Raw genomic sequence first — 19,611 nt, 5'->3', positions numbered from 1 at the left:
GAAAGCCACTGATTTACATCAAGCAAAGTGAGCTTTGTAAATTATGGTCATGATCCTGCAGCCCTTGCATGAGCAAATCTTTACATCAGGAGCAGGGATGTCAATGTGTAGTTGATCACTTGATTAACCGATAAGCCTAAGCTTTTTAGTTAATCTTATTGACTACATTCTCTCCCCCCGCCCTCTCTCCCAAGCTGCCTCGGTATCGGAGGCGGGGAAGAGGCGGGAGCTGGTGTCTGTGGAGAGCTGGCTATTCAGCTCCTGTGGAGCCACCTCCCCAACCACCCCCATGCTGCTGCCTCTGATAGAGAGGCAGCAGCACGGAGGGGGTGTGGGGAGGGGCGGACTGGTGGGAGACAGTATACCAGCTCGCTGCACATATCAGCTTACGGGAGCCACTTGCTCCCTTAGTCTGTGCTGCTGCCTCTCTACCAGAGGCAGGGGTGGGGGGAAGGGAGCTGATATGTGTGGGCAGCCAGCTTTTAAGCCGGTTCCCCTTGTGGACATACTGGCTCTTGCTTGCCACCTGGCCTGCTGCTTCCAGTATAGAGACAGTAGCTCTTGGTGGCATCAGCTGCCAGCCCCACCCTGGGGGACTATCTAATAGTCGTGTAACTGCTAAAATTTGATGCGGTTACACTATCTAGCATCCTTTCAATTAATCACTATCTAACATCCGTAATCAAAAGCTGCGTACGTGTCAATAGAACTCCTTTTTGTAAAGTAAAAAGTCAGATTTATATTTTTGATACATGCACTCTATTTAAAGAAGGAATAAAGCAGTCATGATTTAGTTGGTCTGAAGTGTTTCTAACATCTAAAAATGGCTACAACTTCCTGGGGTTTCTCCATTCCATAAAGGCCATATAATGCCACAATATTCGGATATCAGGGTGGTTCTTCTCCTCTTTGTGCTTAAGTTCCTCGACCTATTGCTGTTCTACAGTGATATTTAAGTGGTATTCTTACCCCTTCCTTCAGCGTCTACTTGTAATATTCTATTTCATCCCAAACTTTTGTGTTTTTTGTTTGTGATGTTATTACAAAAATTATGGAGGGGCTAAATAAATTGATTGCCTCTGGTTTACATGGTTGTGTTCTGATAAATGGAGAATAATTTACCAACCAAAAAAAACACCCCATCAAATTTAATTTTTAAATTATATACTACATTTTAGTCAGTTATTTGGTTTCTGATTAGATAATTCTATTACACTCTCTATGCAAATAAAATACATGAATCTTAAAGAAAGGTCTTTTTTGTAAAAATTCTAATTGAGGAGGGAGGACAACCTCATATAATATAATTTTAGCACAGAAATGTTTAATAAATTTCATGGCAGGCGTGTGGGGGTAGAAAGGGTAAGTCGCAGAAGGGTCAACAAATAATGTAGTTCTTGCTACCTCAGTTTATACGAGCATATAATGGGGAGAGGCCCAGGAGCAGGTATTAGAGAGGAAGCCCTCCCCATATGCCAGCTGCAGGAGCCTGAGTCCTACTTCTAGGGTTGTGTCCTTGTGCCTAGGCTTGGATCACAACTGAGTTTTGGCCCATCCATACCATTTTTTCCAAATACAGGAGGAGTGGATGGTTGAAACTTGAGTAGTATTGTGACTTAGTGCATGAGGTGACAACGCCGCTTGATTTGGGGGTCTGATGAAATGTACTTTTACAATCATATCCAAGACAGTTCAGATTTTATTCATGTTCATGATTTTTGTGTCCTCCATGAGAAAATCTTAGTTCTAACTTTGTGACTTCCTTTTGATGAAAAAGAGAAATAGTGATTTTGTTTTTTGGAAATTGAGTGATTGAGCCGTGGACTGTATTAAGTAAATTTAATGGAAGTGTCTTCTTAACTTAATGTTTCCTTGGCAACACAATTTAATATTTATGTGGTCAGCTAAATGAAATGTATATTTTGTAGTTCAGAGATCACAATGATGGTCATAGTATGAAAAAATAAATAAGATAGCCAATTGTTGAGTATAAATTATAGGGTATTCCCTCCCCGCCCCCCAAGTTTTGTCTTATCTGCAGTTTTTATGCGTTATTTGCATAGCTAACCAATTTGAATAAATAATACTGTTTTAAGTAATTTTTTATCTTTTCTACATTGATAATTAAGAAAATTATGCTTTTATTTAAGTAAGTCTAAGGCATCCATAGTAACTGCAAAGCTTAAAAGAGGAGTTGCATTGATAATATTTATAACACTTCAGTATAACCAGAAATTGTATTTACAAGTGGAAATAAAGTATTTTCTTGAGTTATATTAAATACTTAATATACTCATCTGTTTTCATCTTTGTTACACAGGTAATTTTTAAAATCAATTATTGCTTTTTACTTTTTCCTCTATAGCTATGAAGCTGATGACTGCTTTAGTAAATGTGGCATTAAATCTTAGCATCAACATGGATAATACACAACGGCAGTATGAAGCAGAGCGAAATAAAATAATTGGAAAACGAGCCAATGATAGGCTGGAACTCTTGCTACAGAAGAGGAAGGAGGTTAGAGCAATTAATATTTCTATCTACTGATATGCAACGAAGGCGGGAAAATGTTAAAATCACAACAATTAATCTTGTAAGAATGTTTTTGCAAAGGAAAATTTTTGATTGCCATTTTGCTTCATCTTTAAATTGTACATAACTGTCATTATTTTGCAAACACGTGAAAACATGGTTGTGTTATAAAAGCTAGAAATTTGGAAGGTATACATGGGTTGTATCTCATTTCAACGCTCGGCCAGTGGTTCCATTTGAGCCAAGCTAGGTAATGAACAAAATTTGTCATCCTTTGACTGATTTTTTTTGGATAAGGGTAAAGATACCTTTGTCACAAAAAAGAATCTCAGCAGAAAGCCCTTTGAAATATATTTTTGTCCTATCTGAAGTCAAAGTTGAGGTAAATCTGATAATTTAAGTTGTCTCCAATATTTCCTTTCTGAACAGAGGAAACTGCTAATGTATTGCTGTCAGCGTTGCACATTTTCATGAGCCCTAATTCATTTTATATATTAAAAATGGCAAGTACTTTTCAAAATAAAAGATGAAAAAAAATACATAGTCTTCTCCCCCATATGTTAAAAATATTCTGGTTGATTAAAACAGAAAACAGTTAAATGTTCATTTTTATCCTTTATGCACTTATTTACTAATTTTAGTCTTTAGATTTAACAATGGAAATACACTGTTAGATATTTCTAGTAAAATGATCTCATGTTTGTCTTCCAAAGAACTTCCGTTTAAGGAACTTCCTTTGAACATTTACATATGAATAGTCCTGTTTAATCCTTTGGAACTATTCATATGTTTACAGGATTAGGTCTTGAAGAGGCAGCACACAGGTTCCACAAGGGAAAATATGTAAAAATCAAGATGGCTGTGGCTTATTTTGCCCCATGTGTGTTTGGTTGTAGTCTTTCTCTATTAGCCTTTTATAGCTTTGCTGAATTCTTCCATTTCCTTCTGATGGCATGTTTGTAGCTTGTTTTTATTTAACATTGGTTGATTTCAGTTTGTTTGTAGTCTTAACTATGCCTAAATACTTCTTAATTTTCCTATTTTGTTTTTTCTCATCCATTTTATTTAATATTGTAAAGCTTTTCTATATTCAGACTTTTTCATTAAATTAGTTTTAACCTTTTTTCTAACTAATCATTTCCTCTTATCATAGTGAGCCCTTTCTGCTAATTTATCTGTTTACAATGTCACTTACTAAACATGTCAACTTTGTCTATTACCGTCTCTTGGTCTATGTCTTTGACTTTGTCTCAGTCTTATCCTCCCCCATTCTTTGTAGTCCCTTCATAATATTGCTACAGAAATTAACTCTTGCCTGCTGCTCTAGCAGTATGCATCTACCTTTTCTATTTTCTTAATTGTTTTTCCTTCACTTTCTGCACTAAATTCAAGACCCTCATCCATTGTAGCTCTGCAGATTTCTTCTGTTCATCCAAGCTCCACAGTTAACTGGGTCCTAATTTGTGTTTCACTGTTGTATCTGTTCTTTCTTACACTTTGTCTCTGTATGTGAAAGTTTGACTGTTTTCCCGCCATCAATTGTAATTTTCCACTCATCCTTTAAATTATAGGGAGAAGGTTAAAACAACACCAGATGGGGAAACACAATGCATTTAATGTAAATTACTGTTTCCTACAAACAAAATTGTAGACAGAAGGAGTTTATTGAAGGTTAGAATCTCTTTGTAATAGGAGGAAAACTCATAGCCTCTTTTCTAGTTGTCAGCATTATAGTTATTGACCTCTGCAATATTTCAAATGTCTTAAGTTTTGTATCATGATGCTGACAGTTGGCACTTCAGAATAGACTGTCCAAATAATTCTTTTTAGCAGACTCCATCATATAAGGCTCATAAATAAAATATAGATTGAACCTATCTAGTCTGACACCATTGGGACCTGAGCAGTGCCGAATCAGAGAATTTGCTGAACCATGGAAGGTCAGTATTGTCTAGCTACATTACCAACACTTCCACTGCTTACTGGGCTTTTAGAAAACACTGAGGTGTAAATTAGAGGTAAATAACAGCACAGAACACTGAGAACCAGGACTTGTAGCTGTAAGCAAACTTTATGGTACCATGGGAAACTTGGCCACACCCATTGTAAGTGGACAACTGACTAACTAAAATCATACCTGACCACAGATGTTGCCAGACTAAAGTGTACTGGACTAGAGAGGTTCAGCATGTAATAAACATAATTAAAAAATATTAATTTGTTGTACTCCATTTAATGCTAAAATAATCTCACATTTTATAACCATCATTCAGTACTTTTATAACCATCATTCAACATACTATTTTTTGTTTTCAGCTTCAAGAAAATCAGGATGAAATAGAAAATATGATGAATGCAATATTTAAAGGTGTTTTTGTGCATAGATACCGGTAAGTTTTCTTATTCTATAATTTGTAGCTTTGTGAACTTTCTAGATTGGTTGTAAATTCTCTGCCTTTCACCATTACCTTTTTGTTTCCCCTTGCAGAGATGCAATAGCTGAAATAAGAGCTATCTGTATCGAAGAGATTGGAATATGGATGAAAATGTATAGTGATGCCTTTCTTAATGACAGCTATTTAAAGTATGTAGGTTGGACTATGCATGATAAGGTAAGTTGTATGTTTGAACAGCGCTGTTCATATCTATGAGTCATTTTGGGGAAAAAAATCAGCTCATCTGTTTTCCAATTGGTGGACTCAGAATTAGCATTTGGGCAGAGAGAAAACCAATTTAAAAAAAATACCTTCAGCCTGTGGTCCCATTTATACAGAAGTCTGGTGCTAGTCTTCTCTTGAAGTCTAGTAGTGGTGGAATACATATTCAATTAACCTAGTTGTATATGAATAATGTAGCACCATATCAGCCATAATTTTCATAGTTTCCATAAAGTAAAGCACATTCAGAAGCAAGCGGCGATAATGGATGCTTCAGTGTAGGGCTACGTCTACACTGCAGCGCTATTTCAGGATACGACAGGTATCCTCAAATAGCTATCCCGTGTCTTAACAGCAAATCCATTATTTTGAAATTTAACAAGCTCGCTATTCTGACATCCCTGTAAACCTCATTCCACAAGGAGTAAGGGATGTTTTGGAATAGCGGGTTACTTCAAATTATGAAGTATGACCACATCAAATTATGAAATAAGCTATTTTGAAATAACATCGAAATAAGATGGTGATCAGAGGGTCATTTCTACACAGATTGTAAAAATTAGGTCACTTTAAGGCATCTCAAATTGAACATTACAAAATTGCTAGTCACTCTCGGAGACAGAGGCAGCAAGGGGGGCAGGATGCGAATAGTTGACATTATTAATGGATGAGCTTATCAGTTAATCATATTCTTGACTACTCATTTACATCCTGAATGTACTGGTGTACTGAATGCCTTGGTGTAATGAAGGTGTGTTCATTCATATCAGAGTCCTGTCACTGATTGCTATCCCCAGCACCAAGAAAAAAGTATTAGAATACCGAAGACTGCCAGGCATGGGGATCAGAGTAGAGTGCAGTCAATCCAGTCATTCTTCTGCCTTGGTACTGCCTAAGCTTGTAACATTGACTCTGGCACCTATGCAGTTACCATCGAGTCCAGAACCAGAAGTGGCTGGTGGCAGCACACTGTGCCAGTACCATCTCAGTACCAAACATATCAGAGGTATTTGTGGCTGCCAGGGATTTACTCTCATCAGTACCAATATCGCTGGCACCACAAAAGTCATCATAGTCGGTGTTGGTGGGCAAGGTGAAATCAGCTGGATTTTACACTTGGTACTGTGCCAGCTTCATGTGCCCAAGGTGCACTTTGGTACTATCGAGAAAATTTTCACTTCTTGCCATAACACTGATCACTGGCATCAGGAATGACATCACTGTGGTCAAAAGAAGATTTATTTTCTTGAAAGCCAGAAATTGGGTCCCATTCTTTACACTCCCTAAGCTCTAGGCTTTCATTGATTCTGTCACAGGAGTACTGTTGAATGGTTAGTCTGTGGACCTGCACTGGTACAGTGGGCCCTCTAGAATCTGTGGGTGTTTCCCCCAGCTTCTAGGGCATGTTCCAGATTCTCCTATTTGATGGCCTTGGAAAGGTGTCTCACCTGACTGTGCCATACCTGTTTCAGACTCCAATACTGGTTCCCAAGTCCCAGCTCAAAGAGACTCTGCAGATGAAGAAGAGTATTCACAGCCAATACTGGCACCTTCCTCCTCCTCCTCCCCAGATGGGACAGTGGCAGAAGGGGGCATGTCACCTACCCCAGGTGTCATACATACTAAGTGTGTTTAAAGGATAATTTCAAATCTGGGTATTCAGATGGAGGTAGTAAAAGAGTCCTTCCACAACTTGTTGGTACTCCATGCAAACACTGAGACTAGTTTGTGTAAAAGTCTAACCAGGAACACTACTTCCCGTTGGCTGAGGGAAAATAAGTAGCAAGGGTCTCTTTATATGTTGTTCTGGATGAGTCTCACCTAGCTGCTGCGTTCATGGTTTCTGTAGTAACCATGTGTCAAGAGTTCCTGATTACAGTCATCTGGCTCCTGCAAGAGATGTAACAGATTAAGGACATGTCCTTTGGGGGATCCTCACTCTTTTCAGAACAGAAGGAGATAAAGCTAAATGACCTAAAGGACTCAAGGGTGGCCTAAAGACCCTTGTCTTGTACACCGTAGCCCTGTAGAGGAAATACTCCAGGCCACCACAATCCTTCCAGCACTCTGCCTAGCTACCTATCAGGACTCGCATAGAAAAAGAAATAGGGGTTATAGGCAGAGCCCGCCACTCCATTCTATCTCTGCATCAATGCCTGCCTCCCCCACCCCACCAAGACATCCAGGGAGGTCTAAGTAGGTGGCTTGGATGCAAAAAGATACTGTCCCATTTCCCATGATGCCAGATCCTGTTTTTCCTTTATTTACAAAACACCTTTTCCACTTCCTCACTGCTTTATCTTTTAAGTCTTGAGCACTGTAGAAGTGTGCTCCAGTTCATTTGTTCTACATCCCCATCTTCTTCCCTCATCCCTCTTCAAGGTACCTCTCAAAAAAATTCTGAACCAGGAGGTTAAATTGTTCCTTTCCAGTGGGAGTCATAGAAGAGGTTCAGCAGATATTAAAGGAGAAGGATTTCTTCTCTGGTTATTTCTTACTTCTGAAGGCCAGGGAGGTCTCATGCTTATTCTAAACCTGGGCCAACTCAGCAGCTATCTCAACAAGAATCTACATGTCTATCCTGGCATTATTCTCTCTCTCTCTGATCCCAGAGACTGGTATGATATCCTCAGTTTAAGAGACTCCTACTTCCAAGTGTCAATGTACCATCGGCACAAAAGGTTCTTTAGTTTCATAGCAAACCATTCACACTACATATTCATGGTGCTCTCATTAGATCTATCTGCATTCCCCACAGTGTAAACAAAATGTATGGCCATAGTGGCAGCATTCCTGAGGAGATCAGAGGTAAAGGTCAACCCTTATCTGAGCAGCTGGTTAGTCAAGGGCCAGATCAGGTGTTCAACTCATCCAGTAACATTCAAGGACCTACGCTTTCTAATGGAGTACAGACAAGTCTGTCCATTTCTTGGTACAGAGGATAGAGTTCATTGGACTCGACTCAGGGTAGAACATCTCTTCCAGAATTATGTTTCCAATCAGTCCATTCCCTGGTGACACACCTGAAAAGTCATCCAATCACACCAGCCTGAAACACTTTGAGTATCCTAAGCTACATGGCCTTGAGCACTTGTGTGGTACAGTACATGAGACTGCACTGCTGACCTGTGCAGACATTGATGGCTTCAGTATACTTTCCTTACTGCCTCCATCTGGATCCTGTACTTGCAGTATCATTACAGGTTCTCATCTCTCTAGATTGGTAGTTGGATCCTTTCAGCATTTGCGTGCACATAGTCTTAATCTGCCCTCAATCATCAGTGATTCTAGTCTCAGATGCATCAGTACTAGGGTGTGGACCTCACCTGAGGCCCTTTACAATGCAGGGCTTTCGATTTTGGGTGGATCACTCTTTTCATGTCAATATCAGAGAGCTCAGAGTTGTTCATATTGCCTGTCAGATGTTCTTGCTTCATATTGGTGCATAGTTTATTTGCTCTTACAGACAACAGTGCCACCATGTTTTGCTTAAATAGGCAAAAAGGAAACTGATTCTTCCCTCCTTTATCAAAACACGGTCCATCTATGGGAATTTTGTGTATCTCATTCAGTCAGCTTCGCAGCACCTTACCTTCTGGGGATGCAGAAAGGGCTGGTAAATCATCTGAGCAGTTTTTTGCCAGTTACCATGGGGAGGAGGGAGAAGGAAAGGGGGAGGGGCCTGTGTCAGGATGTTGCCAGAGACATTTTCCAGCACTGGCAGACTCCCCAAATAGACTAATTTGCAAACAAAGACAACAGAAGGTAGAATTGTCATCCATTCTGCTTCCCATAGTCTGGGTTCCATCATGGACCCCCTTCCTGCTATCCTGGACTGGACATCTTTATTAGGCTCTCTCTCTCTCCCACCAACACCACCCCCCATCACAGTGCTACACAGCACTATGAGGGATCAAGTGGGTTAAATTATTTTCCACTCTGCTACACCTGTCTGTGGTGATTCTAGTCTTGCTTCTGGATTTGATGATTGAGGACTGCAGTCAGCTGCTCCATCCAAACTTGAGTTCCCTTCCTTTAACAGCCTGGAAGCTCCATGGTTAAACTCCAGAGAACAGATTTGTTAGGAGTAGGGAGATGAAGGCTTAGCTGATTAATGGGTAAGGCTAAAGCAGCTCCCTGCCTGCTTCCAGTACAGGCTGCTCCAGTCCTATGTGGGTGGGGCCTGCGTGGACATTCTGGCAGGTGTTCTAGACTAGTAGCGGGCTGGGGGGCAGTGCCCCCATTCACTCCCCTTAAATTGGTTAATCAGTTAAACAGGATTTTACATCCCAAGTTAGAAGCAAGTTTGCCAGTTCTTACTAAGTAGTAGAAACCCTTCCATCAGGACTACCTACCTGTCAAAAGTGACTAGTTGCTCCCCCGCCCCCTTTGCTGCCTCTATCAGAAAGAGGCAGCAAGGGGAGGGAGCAGGAACTGTTGCTGGGGGGAGCTGGGTTAAAAGCCTGTTCCCCCAGCACCATCTCTGCGAGGAGGCAGAGTGCAGTGGGGAAATTGCACGAGCGGGAATTGAAACAGTCCCACTATCCCTGGTCCGATTGCTGCTTCTTTCCCTTTGAAATGAGCAATAGCTGCATGTGGCTCTTGTACATCTCAAAGGAAGAGGCACAGAGGTGTGGGTTCCTCCTGCTTCTCTCCCTTTGAAATGAACAGGAGCTGCGGGTGGCTCTTGTACATTTTAAAGGGAGAGGCGCAACAAGATAGCGAGCACCCCCCTTATCGACTTGATTAGCTGAATAATCAATATTTAACATCCCTAGTCAAAATGTGAGTGGTTGTCACACTCTGGGCTTTCCAAGTCAGAGGCTTGCTGATGCATTTATCCATTCAAAATATATTTGACAGTTTGTTACACCTGAAATGGCAAATCTTAGCAGTTACCTCTGTCAAGGTTCACCTGGCAGCAATATCCGGTTTCCACCCTTGGGTGGATAACTGTCCTTATTTTTCCAATGACTTGACCTACATATTTCCCAAAGGCCTAGAAAAGTACACTCATTTATCAGTCCCCATTTCCCCTCAGGATCAGAACCTAGTATTGTCAAAACTTAGGGGATTACTGTTTGAGCTTTTAGCAATGTGATTCTTGCCACCTTCCAGGAAGGTATAGTTGTTCCATGAATTCTGGTGGTTCTTCCTGTATCATCGTTTGGGAGCTCCAAACAGCAAAATGCACATGTGCAAACACTTGAAGAAAAATGTTAAATTGTCATAATATTTATTCTTTGAGATGTTGCACATGTCCGTTCCATGAGCCCCTCTCACTCATCTACATTAGAACCAGTGTTCCCTCTAAGTTGTGCAGCAGCACAGATTTAACAGGTGATTAATCAGCCCTGCCCAGTCAGAGGCTCAGGGTTCCCTGCATGGAGCTGACTGACTGACTGGGCCAGTCTAATTAATCACTAGTGAAGCTGTGCTGCTGCTCAGTTTGAAGGGAACACTGATCAGAACTTCTGGAAAGAAAGGAGAGAGAGCCCCAGGGTGAGTTGGTAGAGCTGGGTGGCTGGAGAGTGACAGGTGCTGGCCAGGCACCCAGCTCTGAAGGCAGCATTCCCTCAGCAATCACACAGAAATAAGGGTGGCAGAACCATAATAGTCCAGCCTTTCTTCTGTGTTGTGTTTTCCAAGCTGGATTATCAGAGTGGTTGCTGAAGGCAGTATTGAAGTAGGGGTGGCAATGTTGTAGTAATCTTTTCCTTCATAACATTACCAACCTCCTTTAGAGTTAGGTCTCTACAGTTAAAACTCCATGAAATTGCAGGTTTAAATATCTTAAATAATGAAATTTATTATTTTTAACATGCAATGACTGTGAAATTGACCAAAATGGACCTTGAATTTTGTAGGGCCTTAGATATGTGCAACACATCTCAAAGAACAACAGTTACAAAGTTTATAAATGTTTTTTTGCACCCTGAAAGTGTATGTAGTGATGATACCAATGTAATTATGAAATTATTGTCATGATAACTGTTAGCTTGCTCAGAAGGAGAGGTTATGATAATCTTGCCAATGATACGATATGTGAGCCACGTGAACTGAATTTTATTTAAAAACAAGTAGTACTGTGGCACTTTAGAGATTGACTGTCTGTCTGTCTATAAAAATGTAGTATCATGAGCTTTCATAGGCAAAACCCACTTCCTGACTCAAGCTCATCTGAGAAGGTGGGTTTTGCCCATGGAAGGTCTTTATATATATATAAACATTTGTATATTGGTTGGTTTCTTAGGTGCGTGCCATAGGACTACTCATTGTTTTTATAGTTACAGACTAACATGGCTACACCTCTGTGAATTCTTTTTATTTAGCTAATTTAGATTTTAAAATGGAAAATTGTATATGCTTTGAAGATGAAATATACTTCGGATACTTGGTGTTAATCCAATTTTTAATCTTATTTTAGCAAGGGGAGGTAAGACTCAAATGTCTTACAGCTTTGCAAGGACTTTACTATAATAAAGAGCTTAATTCCAAATTGGAACTGTTCACCAGTCGATTCAAGGTAAGTAATATATTTTCAAGAAGTATTTTGAAATATTTTCAAGAAAGCAGACTGAATGCTTTCTACAAATTTGTTTTGTTTTACATTGTGCTGTTTTGAAAATTAGTCTTCTTTTTTGTTCTTAGGATAGAATTGTGTCTATGACGCTTGACAAAGAATATGATGTTGCAGTCCAAGCAATAAAACTACTTACTCTTGTTTTACAGTAAGTATATATCTGCTTCTGACCAATATGAAGTATACTATTGTTGACTAACAGTAACTCTCAGATATTTTTAGAGACCTTAATACACAGTCTGAGAGAAGTTTGTCCATCTTAAAGTAACACGATATGTTGTAAAAAGAGTGATATTTCCAGCCAGGATATCATCCCAACCTTTACCACATCTCTACATTTAAATGTTAGAAATATTATGATACTCATTTCAATTTATAGTTTTCATAGTAGAGCTAAACTAAAAAGATATACTGCTGATGGGATGCAAATGCTGGGAGGTACTAACTGAAATAGGCTGAGTTGTGGTCACAAAGTAGTGTGTCTTGGGTATGTGTGAGAAAGTGTAGTTAACTTGGTGAAATGCTGTTTTAAAAACAACTTTATCTTGAGATACTTTCTGACTATCAGTAGACAGTTAATTTCAAAGATATTATCTGGCTTGGACTAGTATAGTTTTAGATGAAGGTCTTTTTCTAAACTATATACTATAAGGGAAATGGATACATGTCACTAAAATCTTAGAATGAGGTTAATCATGCTGCAGACCGCTGACACAATCTTGATTAGCTTTATTGGAAGAGACTTTCTATTTTAAATGATTGAGGACATTTTAAAGACAAGGTTTTCTTTTGACTCTTCCCTTTTCTCATGGCTAACGATAGTTAATATTTTTGTCCATGTATTTTTTTTCTTTCTCTTCCTAGGAGTAGTGAAGAAGTTCTGACAGCAGAAGACTGTGAAAATGTCTATCATCTGGTTTATTCAGCTCACCGGCCAGTAGCAGTAGCAGCAGGGGAGTTTCTTTATAAAAAGTGAGGGGCAATATACTTAATGTTAATTGATTACCTTTTTATTGTATGGTCTAGCTAAAAATATTATGGATATTATTTACCTTTTAGCTAGAAAAATGAAAATCTTGAGTAAGGAAGTAGATGTTAAAATATTTTTGTTTTTAAAATATATAACCATTGTACATCACAGTTCATTCGGACAGTGTGTGACAAAGGCATGGACAACTTTTAGTGAGATTTAAGTTGAAAAAAAAAGTCACAACCCGTGCTCAGAGAGAAGAATTAGTCCTATTTGAGAATCCCAAAATAGCAGTTATACTGGCAAGACCCTACAAGTTGTAAACCTGTCTTGTGAAATATTTTATACAATTTTTAAAATACCATTTCTGTGTGATGCAGCATGACTTGCATAAAGAGCTCAAAGTTTTCTTGCTTCATGTGTGGTCATCCGTGCTAAATTATGTCAAGAATATACCCTGATCTCATGAAGGTAATGTATTAAACTTAGACGTGAAGATGTTTTAGGGAATGGACTAGAACAGTGGTCTCCAACCTTTTAAAGCCCAAGATCACTTAGGGTGTGTCTACACTAGCCCCCTAGTTTGAACTAGGAAGGGCAATGTAGGCATTCGAAGTTGCAAATGAAGCCCAGGATTTAAATATCCCGGGCTTTATTTGCATCTTCCCGGGCGCCGCCATTTTTAAATATCCCTTAGTCTGAACTCCGTGCCCGCGGCTACACGTGGCACGGAGTAGGTAGTTCGAATTAGGATCTCTAATTCGAACTACCGGTACACCTCGTTCCACGAGGAGGTAGTATGTAGGAGTTCATAATGGACCACAAGCTGCATACAAGTCAGCACTGTGACACTGTTGAAAGAAAAAGCAAACCTTATTCTCGAATGTATTAATAGAGGTAATGTAAGCAAGGCAGAGAAACTAGTCTTCCACTCTACACTGTATTTATTAAGTCTCAACTGGAGTACTGTGTCTAGTTCTGGATGCCAAGTTTTAGGAAAGATGTGGACAATTTGGAGAAGGTGCAGAGAAGAGCAACAAAAATGACAAAAGGTCAAGAAAACATGACCTATGAGGGAAGATGGAAAGAACTAGATTTGTTCAATCTAGAGAAGAGAAAATTGAGAGGAGACATGTCAACAGCTTTCAAGTTCCTAAAAGGTTGTTACAAGGAGGAGAGAGAAAAAATATCCCCCTTACTTCTCGTCCTATCCTCAGAGGTTGATGGGCTTAAATCTCAGCAAGGCAGGTTTAGATTGGAGATGAGGAGAAACTTCCTAATGGTCAGGGTGATTAAGCACTGGAATAAATTGCTTTAGGAGGTACAGTAAACTTCCGATAATCGGGCACCTTTAGGACCCAGGGGGAGCAAGATTATGAGATATGCCGGACTATTGGAAGCAGGGGCTATGAGGAGTCTAGGGCGGGGTTGGGCTAACCCGGCAGCATCCCAACGTCTCTGCCCCGGGTTTCCCCGAGTCAGCTGCTGGTCAGTTTTATCATCAGCTGACTTGGGGATGCCTGAGGCAGGGCAGAGCAGCTGGGATGCTGGGTTGGTCCCGTAGCACCGGACCAACCTGGCAGCATCCCAGCTGCTCTGCCCCAGGGGTCCCCAAGTCAGTCACTGCTGAAACTGACCAGCGGCTGACTCGGGGATGCCTGGGGCAGAGCAGCTGGGGTGCTGTGCCCCGGGTTTCCCTGAGTCAGCTGCTGGTCAGTTTCATCAGCAGCTCACTTGGGGACGCCTGGGGAAGAGCAGCTGGGATGCTGCCGGGTTGATCCTGCAGAGCCGAGGGGCGGTGCTACGGGACCAACCCAGCACCCCAGCTGCTCTGCCCCGGGCGTCCCCAAGTCAGCTGCTGCTGAAACTGACCAGTGCGCTTCATGCAGTGCTGCTGCTTTGAAACACTGCGGGGAGCTAGTGCCAGACTCCATGCAGTGTTTCAGAGTGGCAGCGCCTCACAGAGCCTAGAGGCAGCAGGGAGTCCCCAGCTGATCCCGGACTCCATGTGACACTGCTGCTTTGAAATACCACATGCAGCCTGGGGACACCGCAGCTGGCCCTCAGCTGCATGCTGCGTTTCTAAGCAGCAATGCCCCATGAAGTCCGGGATCAGGCCTCAGGTTTCATGCCTTGCTGCCGCTTTGAGGTATCCTTCTCCTCTTACCCCACTCCTTTGCTGCCCCTTTAGATAGAGCAGTGTTACTAAATCTTTTTTTTATAAAATACCCCTTTAAAAAAATTGTAAGTATTCGCAGTATCAACAGTTTTCAAACGCACACAATTTTTTTCTACCATTGCAACACATTTGTTTAAACAACTTGGTCATAGCTATGCAGGTGATTAAGTTTTTGGGTGTAAAAAGTACAAAAATAATTAAACACTGTAAAACTTAAAACAAAAATTCAGTTTTCTCCAAATTTCAGTTGTGTTGACATACTCCCCCCTACCCCCCAAGACTTCTCTCAAGTACCCCTAAGGGTAGTCGTGCAACTGGTTGAGAAACACCGATAGAGGCAGCAAGGGCGGGGGGCTGGTGAGGGGGAAGGAGAATGACTATTTGACTAGCCTGTGGACTAGTCGTGCACATCTCTAAGTTGGACAACTTACATGCTTAGAGTTAAGTACTTAAGCTTTTCTGGGATTTAAGGCCTAAATCCTGCATGTCACTAATGCAAAGGCAATTGTATCAATTCCTGAAACTTACAAAGATGCCTCTTAGAGCTTAAATAATGTTTTTTCCAACTATGTTCAGAGACTAGATCAGATAATCTGTTTCAAGAAAGCATGCCTTTGCCAAGCACAATTATTTAACTCAGAAGTTGATTACTTTTCTAAAATAAACATCTAAAGAGCAGTGTTTCAGTCTCCAATTTTAATACGTCCCTCTCCCTTCTCCTGATACTGTTTTCATTGCTTCCTAGTGTTCTGAATGGGAAGAAGGGGTTTGGAGCAGCTATTTCCTAGGGAGTATGGAAGGCCTAGTTACAAATAATTGGACTTCATGAAGTTCTGGAGGTCTGCACTGATCTCACCATTTTTCTTAGAATATTTTGTGATTGCTATAGCATCCATCACACAGTTGTGAACTGATGTAACTCAGGCCTGGTCTAAGGCCTAGAACAATGAACTTGTGTTTTTGGCCTGCATTTTACTACAACAGTGAAATCAAAAGACATCAACACTCATACAATCAACCCACCCCATTTCAAAATAATCTATATCCACAAGTAAAACATGTATATTATATAATAGTCTGCATCAGTCATGTAGTAACATAACTGTCCTGATATAAATCAAGTATGGCAATAAAATCTGTATAGTAGTGTTGCTTGCAGAGGTTTATTTATATCCCTAAACTATGACAGTATTGTCCAGTGTAATTGCATTTTCCCTTTCCACATTAATACAAGTATGTTTAATAATGTAATAAACTTAAAGTTAACTTAACAAAAACTTGGACATTCACTGCTGCAGGATAATGAGTTAAATAACTTAGCTTGGTCAAGTTTTAAAAAAATTTACATTAAATAAGAGCATCTGAGCATGAATTATTTAGGCTAAAATTAAGAATGATTTGTCCTTTCTGATTAAGAGCGTAAATGATCACCACCTGGTTTCTAGATATATGCTTCTGGAGTATAATGGCAAACAGGTAGGTGTGTTAATAGGGGTTACATGTTCCTTGGAAATGTTCAGCATTTGTTACTTTTGGAAACAGGGTTCTAATATGTTTAGTATGTTTCAATATAGCACTTCCTGTTTCCTTCAAGGAGAAAATACTTTGTTAAAATATTTTATTTTCATAGGCTTTTCAGTCGCAGAGATCCTGAAGATGATGGACTACTTAAAAGGAGAGGGATACTGAGTCCAAATGCTAATCTTGTGAAGACATTGGTGTTTTTCTTTTTGGAAAGTGAAGTAAGTCGAGTTTCATGTTATCCATTTTATCACTTTGTCTGAGAGAGTCCCGTTCTTTTGTACTCTCAGGTACTACATGGTTTCCTGTTTTAAATGGTTAAATGGAAGCTTTATTGAGGATCTGCAGAGTATAAGAACCCATTTAATGCATTAGGCAGCCAGTCTATAATGGAATGATAATGAAGAACATAGAAGTTTGGGCTTTGGGTCCCTTGCTAGTTGTTGAATGTCTCTTGTAAATGAATGGAAAATAGGAGTGTGTGGTGTCTTTCAGAGTCAGACCTGTTAGTTGGGAAAATTAGGCACAGATAGGTTTGGATTCAGGTAAATCACAAAGATTGCTTTCTGCTGCTTTAAATTCTGTCCAAATAACTGTTAGTGACTCAGGAAATTGGAAATGTTAAATAGAAACCAAAGAAGAAGTTGACCAGAATGTATCCTTAAAAGTCACTGTATTCCATATTTGCTGTAACAGTGTCAATCTTTCTGAGTTAATCTGCCACCAAATTAAAAATCTTTTTTCCTTTTCAGTCAGATACCCATGTTGCAGGCAAAAAGGAGCAAGAGTAGCCAGCTACATTCTAGCCACTTTTATGACTATCTTTTTCCTTGTCTGAGGAACATAACTATTGTATTTTTTTTTTAGTTACATGAGCATGCTGCTTATCTTGTGGACAGCATGTGGGACTGTGCAACAGACCTCTTGAAGGACTGGGAATGTATGAATAGTCTTCTGTTGGAGGAGCCGCTCAATGGAGAGGAGCGTAAGGGATTTCATTATACGTTGCTATCCAAATTGATAAATTGTTCATTTTTCAATATATGATATAGTTAAGATCCCAAGTCACCCACTTCTTTTAGAATAATTTAAGCAGAATGTAAATAATTTCAGAGTGATGTGAACTGCTCAGACTAGGCCACCAAAGATTTGGCTTATTATAGTCATAGTGGACATGGGCTAGGCAATAATTTTTGATAGAGAGGAAACTCGATTTTGGTAAGTGGTTAAAGGCTGTACTTTTCTATGGAGGGCATACCAGTGTGGTACAGAGGTTGGGTGATGAAGGGAGCTTGGGTAGGGGACTGTAGTACAGGAGATTGTGGGAGGTCTGAGAGGGAGTTGTAACCTGGGATAGAGGATTGGGCTGCAGGGTCCAGAAGTGGGTATGGGTGCAGGAGAGGATTCTGGCCTGGGAGAGGGGTGTAGAGTTTGGGAGGGTACAGGGTGTATGTGTACCAGGAGCGGGCTTTGGCTGTGAGGTGCTTACTTAAGCAGCATCTGTCCAGCAGCACACTCATGCAGGCTTCCAGGCTTACTCACAACCCTAGGCCACTCCTTGTGTCTCTGTGTGCTACAGGGGAGTCTTTGTGCGTGGCCCACCCTCAGCAAAATTTCTAAGCACCTATTGGCTGGAAACGAATAGGCCAATGGAAGCTGAGAAATTGTGCTGCACTTTCCCCACCCCCAGCAAAATCTCGAATTATTTACATTTTTACGTTAAGTGTTTCAAAAAGCCCAGATTGTTTGTGTGGCCTCCGCATATTCACACTCTTGGGATGCGTTGGTAGTATCTCTTGGACTAGTGGAACCTTCCTATAGCAATGCCTATTGGAATGCTGAAGGGACCCATCCCTCTCCTTTCTGCTTTGAACATTGGGTGGCTGAAAGTAAAATAGGCAGTGTAGTGTATTGATTGCCTGAATTCCTTCTAATCACAACCATAGACACAGCAGGAACCTCACAAAGTCCTTGGGCAACTGATTGATTTTGATTAATCATTCTCAGTCTGCCACTTTCACATTTTAGTTGGATGTTAGTTCTTTATTTGCTATAATTTCTTTTATTGTATTTTGAGTAAAAATGGTGTTTGGTCCTTCATTTCTAATGTGTCAAAGCCAAAGACAGTGAAACTAGGTTTAAAGAGGTAAACTTCTTGCTCTGTGGTTTTTCCTACTTTAAGTGCACTTGTGTGTTGTTTGACTAGATAGAGGGAGAGCGCCCTTTCTGTTTTTATTACTCCATATGCATCCGCTTCACAAGGGCCAAAATAGAACATGAAACATTCTTCCAAGCAGTGCTGTTTTGGAAATCATGAGCAGCTAAACCTTCCTGTTCCAAAATGCAGGGAAATTTAGATGCTGGGAAAGGAAACTCTACTCTGACTGTGAAGTGGTTGAAAAGACCAGCGAAATCCCAGCATATATCTCAGGCTGTGAATCTGCAAAAGTTGGTATGACTCCACATAAATGCCTGGTCTTATAGGTGTCTGCCTCTGCAGAAAGAACCAATCCCGGAGAACATGTTTCAAGTGATCTGAGACTTCCAGACCCATACTCTGAGGTGCAAAAGGTGGTACCTATAAGTTGCATCCTCGGCACATTGAAGGATTATATTAAGGCCAGTGTTGTCATAGATTCACAATTTATCATGGATCAAACACTATTGTTCTCATGCTCCAGAACCTCATTGTAAGCCCGATAACTCAGAGGTTTTGGTTTTTCTGGATATATATAGTTATTTGTTTATATTACTGTAGCACCTAAGAGTCCTGGTCACAGACCCAGGAACTCACTGCATTAGGCATCATACCAACCCAGTACCGTGGTGGTTGATGATCAAATCAGGAGCCCTTGTTGCAGCAAAAGAAAAGTTAATATAGTGATATTCATCTTTCTGTAAGTGTTCACCTGAGTGTAAAAAGGCTAAAGAAAGGAAAGTGCATAAAAAGGTTCAATGGAAGTGTCCTATACTGGAATTGTCCTGCATGGTTCCCTCATGTCTGTCAGCACTAAGTGAATAGTTTTCTTCACTTGTCCCAGACACTCAACCTGAAGACTAGAAGGACCTGTCAAATTTTGGAATGTGCATATGGATCTGATGTTCAAAACTGTCCGGATAAAATCAAGGAAATATCTTCCTTCCTTTCAGAAGAGAGTTCCAATTCACG

At 40.4% G+C, this 19,611-nt stretch overlaps 1 protein-coding gene across 5 annotated transcripts in view; it reads left to right on the top strand.

Annotated features, from left to right (window-relative positions):
- The window catches only part of STAG2 (STAG2 cohesin complex component), a 223,882-nt gene that overhangs the window by 134,319 nt on the left and 69,952 nt on the right, over positions 1-19,611 (top strand). For all 5 annotated transcript variants that reach the window (XM_075940974.1, XM_075940976.1, XM_006115390.4 and 2 more), the window contains 8 exons: positions 2,366-2,517; positions 4,849-4,922; positions 5,021-5,144; positions 11,617-11,715; positions 11,841-11,920; positions 12,637-12,744; positions 16,552-16,663; positions 17,310-17,427. In XM_075940974.1, coding sequence (XP_075797089.1) covers positions 2,366-2,517; positions 4,849-4,922; positions 5,021-5,144; positions 11,617-11,715; positions 11,841-11,920; positions 12,637-12,744; positions 16,552-16,663; positions 17,310-17,427 — 867 coding nt within the window. The remainder of the gene's footprint in view (positions 1-2,365; positions 2,518-4,848; positions 4,923-5,020; positions 5,145-11,616; positions 11,716-11,840; positions 11,921-12,636; positions 12,745-16,551; positions 16,664-17,309; positions 17,428-19,611) is intronic.

This window comes from Pelodiscus sinensis, chromosome 13, assembly GCF_049634645.1.
Source record: "Pelodiscus sinensis isolate JC-2024 chromosome 13, ASM4963464v1, whole genome shotgun sequence".
NCBI lineage: Eukaryota > Metazoa > Chordata > Testudines > Trionychidae > Pelodiscus > Pelodiscus sinensis.
This window is presented reverse-complemented; position numbering and strand designations above follow the sequence as displayed.